We start from the raw sequence: 7,311 nt of genomic DNA on the forward strand, positions 1-7,311 counted from the left end.
CACAGCGATTGGTTGTCGCCCGGTGTTTTTCACTCGATATTTGCATAAAGTCGAGGAATGCCCAACCTTTTTAACACTCTCAACCCTTTCTCTGCGCCGCTTTCAATCCCACAATGCACCGCGTCAGCGTTTATGCTCAACTTCCATAGGAATGAATTGAAAACGCTCGCTCACTGCCGCGCAATAACTGCGCTCATAACGCATGGACCTGCAGCAGACTCTCCCTTCACTTGATGTGACCGGCTCCAACTCCAATGACACTCCAGGCACAGAACTGTTCTGAGACGTGACATCTGCATTAACTTGAGCTCTGCAACAACCGCATGCTCTTCAGCACACCACGGTCTGACAGCGGCGCACATAACATGGAAGGTCCATCAGACAAGCAGAAGAAACTGATTTCACGCGAGACGCCCGTTCAGCCGAACACATGCAGAACGCCCAGCTGTTGAGTCTTGTAAAGCACGGGGCGATGGTTACTGACACACACGGCCTGCCAATAAGCCAACGCAAGCATTTCTAAAAATACACTGACTAAACCCCAGTGACTCACGCAGTGAACCGGTCCACCTGACACTGATAACCAGAGAGAATCAGCAAACTAACACAAGCCACACTGGACCGCAAGCAGAGAGTACGATTGGGGGATTAAACTGAAATCTGGCAACCACAACCATGAGCTGGCGGAGACTTGTTAAAAACAAACACCAAATTAAAAGAATTTGAAAGGCTGAGAATCAGTGTATGGTTTTGCAGATTTGGAGCATGCTTCTGCTGTTTGAGTGTCAGCTTCCAGAAATTGTGTGACACGTGAAGATTTGTGTGCAAGCAGCTGAAAAAAACTGAAAAAACATTTAACTTAAAGGTGCATACTGCCTCCTACTGCATGACACCGGCGTGACAGCTGACATAAAACAAGGATCGGCTAAAGAGAGAGCCGATACGATCAGCTAAAAAAATGCTTGATCGGTCCCAATACCGATCCTTGAGATCGCCTCAAGACGTCCCTAGTTAAGAACTGAAAGCTAAACATTTGTTCATAATTCTTTGATTTTGTTGTCACATCAGAGTTAAAGGTTATTCCGGAGGGGATTCTGGATTTCTCTTTTTATCACTCCACAAATCAGAAAAAACTGTCAATAGACAGCAAACAAACACATTTTCAACCTTGTTTTAACCTTTGGAATATAGAGAGGAATAAAGTTTGGCGTTTGTAAGAGAAAAAACTAGATAGATAATGTGCAATGAAATAAACACTTAAATGTAGATTTGGGATGTTTAGTTTCCACTAGACTGAAAGAAGAGACAACAGACAAAAATCTCTAAACTGACCATGAAAAAAAATAAGCTTATTTCAGGAGCATTAGAAGATGTCTTCTCAGATCTTCATCAGTCTGGTGTCACATGTATGTTATATTAACACATGCAGCATAAACACTTCAGCACAGATGTTATGATTCATGCCAGCAGATGGAAATGACTCCGATCGAGCCGTATGACGTCACGCAACATTCATAAAGGCTTTATGAATCGGATCGGCTCCACACTCGTCTGTCTCATGCATTCGGCCCCAAACACCGCAGCAAATCAGAATATTAGAATGATTTCTGAGGGATCATGCGACTGGGGTAATGATGCTAGAAATTCAGCTTTGAAATCACAGGAATAAATTACATTTTAAAATATATTCAAATAGAAAACAGCTGTTTTATATAGTAAAAATATTTCAAAGTTTTCCTGCTTTGGCTGTATTTTGGATCAAATAAATGGCTTGGTGAGCAGAAGAGAATTCCTTAAAAAACATTAAAAGTCTTACTGGTAGTGTATGTCATACACTCTTGAGCAGAAGTGCATGTGGCCAAATAAAGACCAAAAGAGGAGAAGGAGAAAAGAAACGAGGCGAGAGAGAGAGAGAGAGAGAAACAAGGATAGAGGGCATACTTTTCGCAACGGCGATTCAGCCAACCGGACTTTCTTGGGAGATATCTGTGAAGAGAGCAAGAGAATTAATATCCGTGTATCCCTCTTCAGAGATATCTCCTGCTGCGCCGAGGCCTCCTGCGTCCAGTGCCTTCACCACACTAATCACATTTGAAATGGAATTACACTGAAAATATCTTTTTTTTTTTACTTGTTAAACTGTTGTTAAATTGTATATGTTCAAGGTTTCAATGGATTAACCATGCTTTTCCATTATAAAAATTCAGAATGTTTTTTTGGTAAAAACAAAAAACAAAAATTAAAATAAAATAATAATAATAATAATTTTAATAAATGAATGAATGAATTAATTAATTGATGGATGGATGGTATTTTGGGAAACAATAAAACAGAATTTAGTTTAAAAAATAAAATGGAATTTGGGAGAAATAAAACAGAATTTGATACATAAAATAGAATTTTGTTCAAATAAATAAATAAATAAATAATAATAATAATAATATATAATTGTATTAGGTTAAAAATAAAACAATTTGGGAACAAATAAAACAGAACTGGGTTAAAAATAAAAGAATTTGTTAAAAAAAATAAAATTGAATTTGGTTTAAAAAAAAGTTAAAATTGTATTAGGTTAAAAATAAAAACATTTGGAAAAAAATAAAACAGAACTTGGTTAAAAAATAAAATGGAATTTGCTTAAAACAAAAAAAATAAAATAGTATTAGGTTAAAAATACATCAATTTGGGAATAAATAAATTGATTAAATAAAATGGTTAAAAAATAAAATGGAATTTGGGGGAAAAATAAAACAGAATTTGTAAAAAATAAAATAAAATAGAATTTGGTATAATAAAAAAAAGATAAATTGTATCAGGTTAAAAATAAAACAATTTGGGGGAAAATAAAACAGAACTTGGTTAAAAAATAAAATTGAATTTTGGAAAAAACTAAAGGTATCTTCAGCTTCATTATTTACTCTTCGTGTTGCTCCAGAGTCACATGCTGAACTGAATTAAAGTCACATGAGAAAATCTGATGAATCTTCACATCAACAGCTCATCGAGATCACGACTGCCGAGCTCCAAAGCAGACGAAACACCATTAACACACCATGAAAGCATAGAAAGAACACAGACCTTATGAACGACCTCCACGATACTTATACGGAGCGTTATGATTTATTTTGTTCTTGTCAGAGTTTGACAGTCATAGTGATCTTTAGATTCTGCTTCAGTTCAGCACACGAAGACATGATGGTGAGCGAATGATGACAGACTGAATTAGAACCATAGAGCTGAGACCAGCGTAATATTGACACGTGTGTTCAGGGACTCAAACCCGTGACTGCAGCGTCGCCAGCGCCATCAGACGAGCTACAGGAACGGATGTGTTATTGTCTAAGACTCTGATGATGGTCTGCAGAGACACTGGACGCAGACAGGAGACGAGGAGAGAGGAGACAGAGCGGCTTTAACCCAAACACACACACATCAGCACATCACAGAAGATCCGGCTGAGCAGAGCCGTGGTGAAGCTGGTGAAGCTGGTGAAGCTGGTGAAGCAGCAGTAACACGGCTCTGTTCAGCGGGTCAGTACAGCAGCTCTGGTCTCCGGCTGGTTCAATCATTTACACGCCACAGAACCCCAAACATCCTACAATTTACAGCTATAGCTTTTATACTGTGAAAAACTGATATACGTCAAAATATTATTTAGAAAAAAGAAAAAAACATTTCCTACTCATTATACTACTGCATTGTTAGATGTATTATTTATTTATTTATTTCAATTTATTTATCGTAATCAACTTTTACTTAATTTATATTAAACTTTTAATTAACCACAATTTTATTTATTTAAATCTAATGATTTACTTATTAATTTAAATCTGTTTATTTATTTTAATCACTTTTTTATTCTAAACCTCATTATTTATTTTAATCTTATTAATTTTATTTAATAATTTAATGTTTATTTTTTATTTTGTTTGTTTAAAATCTCATTTTAATTCATTTTTTATTTTCTTTGTATCATCTCATTTATTTAATCACATTTTTATTTATTTTAAATGTCATTTTATTTAGCTATATATTTGAATCACATTTTTATTAATTTATTTTAAATCAAATTTTTTTATTTATTTGAATCACGTTTTATTTATTTAAAATCTCCCTTTGATTAATAAATTATTTTATTTAGTTTAATCACATTTATTTTAATCACATTTGAATGTTTTTGTTTTATTTATTTTAATCACATTTATCTGTATTTATTTTAATCACATTTGAATGTTTTGTTTTATTTATTTTAATCACATTTATACATATTTATTAATTTTGATATGTTTTTACAGTTTTTCTCTGAACGTTTCCCTTGCAGCCCGGTTTGAATTCAGACACTCAACATAAACAGCAACTCTACACAAGAAACTAAACTTGATTTCAATAAAGTTAGCGGTATTGTTATAGGCATTAAACTCACCTGTGTTTTTCTGACTTCATCTGTCATCTTAAATCCTTTTTGTTTGCACTGAGCTTGCTGCAGTGCATTCTGGGATTGGTTCCTCCATGAAGCATGTGCGCTGCTTTATGATTTATATTTGGGGTTTTGGAGCAGGGCCCATGTACTCTGATAATCGTCACTGATTAAACTTAAAGAAACGAACCAGTGAGGGAGGACGAGAGCTGCCGGCACAGGAAGTGAGCCGCAGGAACAGGAAGTACCTTCATGGGCGTGATGTAGGAGGGGTCCACCATGGGCTTGGGCCGGTTGGCCGTGTCGGCTAGCAGACTCTGCCATTGCTGCGGCAGGCCGGTGAACTTCTGCTGCTGCGGGTCGAAGCCGGTGTGAACGCGGTGCTCGAAGTTAGACGGAGCCGAGATCTCCAGACGCTTTTTCTTCTTCCCAAACATCCTGAGAAACCACAGAGATACGACCGCCATCAAACTGATTCCAGAAAACAGACCATAGTTACATCAAAATAATCTCACACAGCTTGGACAAATATCTTTTTAATTATGTGTGTTCTTCATGTTCCAGCAGCTTTATGTCATTGATCTGTGTGTCTGATTGTTCTTTTTTTATACTGATTCAGGAGTACAATAGTCTCTCTCTCTCACACACACACACACACACACACGCTCACACAAACACACAAACACACCCACTCACAATAAATGTATATTTCAGTCATGAAACTCTAGATGGTGCAGTCTGATGGGTCGTTAACGCAAACTGATGATATTCACAGCGTTAAACGACTTGGCACAAGCTGATTGATTCAAGTTGCATATGCAGCCAATGAGCTTGCTGCTTTATATTTAAATGGCTGGTTAGCATCCACTTGAGCATTTCGCAGCACGCTTTCAGAGTTCCTCTGAAACCCTCCACCTTCCCCAGCTCCACCTGTATAGATCTGCTATGGGTTATTTATATATACTCACGGCACTGTATCGCCATATGCATTGCAGTAGCAAGCTCCTGTACTTGCTTGCAGCAGCAGCAATAAACTACAACTACAGCAATAACCAACAGCAGCAACGTAGCAGATCTATTACGCCAAGACCAAATACATATATATTGTCATAACTATTACCATGCTAAAATCTTCAGAGAGTTGTCATGATTGAAACATATATATATATATATATATATATATATACAGTGGGTATGGAAAGTATTCAGACCCCCTTAAATTTTTCACTCTTTGTTATATTGCAGCCATTTGCTAAAATCATTTAAGTTAATTGTATCTGTGTGTGTGTGTGTGTGTGTGTGAGTGTGTATCTGTGTGTTATAGTGTGTGTGTGTGTGTGTGTGTGTGTATCTGTGTGTGTGTGTGTGTGTGTGTGAGTGTGTATCTGTGTGTTATAGTGCGTGTGGATTGCTGGGATATTTCTGGAGCAGCGGATGATGTTTTTGTCTAATGGAAACTCCTCAGATATCCCAGAAGGCCTTTCAACAGCACTTACAGCTCTGAATCTATTAATAACCAGCGTGAGTTTCCCTCATGTTGGCTCGAACCGTTACGCCTCTGAAGCGTCAGATCTGGACCCGCTTAACTGTGTGTGCAGTGAGACGGTACGGGAGATTACCCATGATGCACTGCAGCAGAGAGAAACATCTACTAAAGCAACCACAATGAGCTTCTGTTTCATTTGGACACTGATACACACCCTGCAACAACTAATCAATAAAATCAATAATGAAAATCATCGACAACGAATGTCATTATCGATTACTCGCGTCTGGCCACCGTGTCAAATTACACACTGAATAATTCTTTTCTATGGACGAAATGGATCTAAATGAATCTAATAGTGGAGGAAACAGAGTGAGCTGCTTCAGGAAAGGTGCGTGATCCAAGCTGCCCAAAACATACGAAAGCTTTATTTTTAAACGTCAAGCTAATGCATTAGCATAATGTTTAACATGGCTCGTCCTGTCAGGCACTTTAATAGATGCGTAAAAAGCTGACCCTTATGACTGGTTTTGTGGTCCAGGGTCACATTTAAGACATTCCTTATATTTACAGAATAAAGAAATGACAGTAACAGGTTAATGAATTCAGAGTGAATGTGTGTTCATGCAGAACATTCCTCTCATCTGTTAGCACTGAGTTTGAGTTTTTCTTTATTATCTTCATTTTCATCTCCATTTTTAGTGTAATTTAAACTGTCCTTTGTCCATTTGTCTATTTAAACTCTCCATTTAAACTGTGCTTTATAACTCTTTTTGCACATAATATATAGCATAGCTATAGATATATTCAGTGAATAATTCACCATACAGTATGTTTATAGCATTCAGTTGGCACGTCTGTCTGAAGGATTGGGCAGCATGTGGAATAGTGTATTTAGTCAATAAAAAAAGAAAGGCTTTTTATCCGATTAATCAAAAAAATAATCAGCCAACTAATCGATTATCAAAATTTCTGTCAGGACCACTATCATCAAAGATGATTGACAATTAGCATACAGTTTGGATTGGCGGTATGGTTCCGTTCTGGGCAAGAACTCCCTGCGCATCTATGCAGCCTAGCATGGACGAGAGCAGGGAGAGCAGCGATAACCCCCCCCAGGTTAAACAGAACAGAACCAACATAAATGTATTGCAGATATCGTTAAAGTTCAATAATGTTATGTACACATTTTAGAATTAGTCTGATTCAAAGGAGAATCAGAAGGCTGAATCCTGACTGACAGAGGAGGAGTTGGGGATGGAGGAGGGTAATTAGCTATTGAGCAATGCGAAAACTGCTGATAATACTGCGAGACCTTATATATGAATACTTAGATAGGTGTCGTATTCCCATAGGTTGATGGGGATCAGCTGAGAGTCAGCTGATGCGAGCTTGACTAACGTGACCT

The 7,311-nt window shown here is 37.2% G+C and overlaps 1 protein-coding gene across 2 annotated transcripts in view; it reads right to left on the bottom strand.

Annotated features, from left to right (window-relative positions):
• Nucleotides 1-7,311, bottom strand: part of LOC107557903 (serine/threonine-protein kinase PAK 7-like) — a 41,347-nt gene that overhangs the window by 14,787 nt on the left and 19,249 nt on the right. The window contains exons 2-3 of one of the 2 annotated variants that reach the window (XM_016241481.1): nt 4,666-4,855; nt 1,942-1,986 (exon numbers count right to left, since the gene is read on the bottom strand). In XM_016241481.1, the coding sequence (XP_016096967.1) occupies nt 1,942-1,986; nt 4,666-4,854 (234 nt within the window). In that variant the 5' untranslated portion in view covers nt 4,855. The remainder of the gene's footprint in view (nt 1-1,941; nt 1,987-4,665; nt 4,856-7,311) is intronic. The other variant, XM_016241482.1, reaches the window with a different exon arrangement.

This window comes from Sinocyclocheilus grahami, unplaced genomic scaffold (genome assembly GCF_001515645.1).
Source record: "Sinocyclocheilus grahami isolate Dianchi unplaced genomic scaffold, SAMN03320097.WGS_v1.1 scaffold623.1, whole genome shotgun sequence".
NCBI lineage: Eukaryota > Metazoa > Chordata > Actinopteri > Cypriniformes > Cyprinidae > Sinocyclocheilus > Sinocyclocheilus grahami.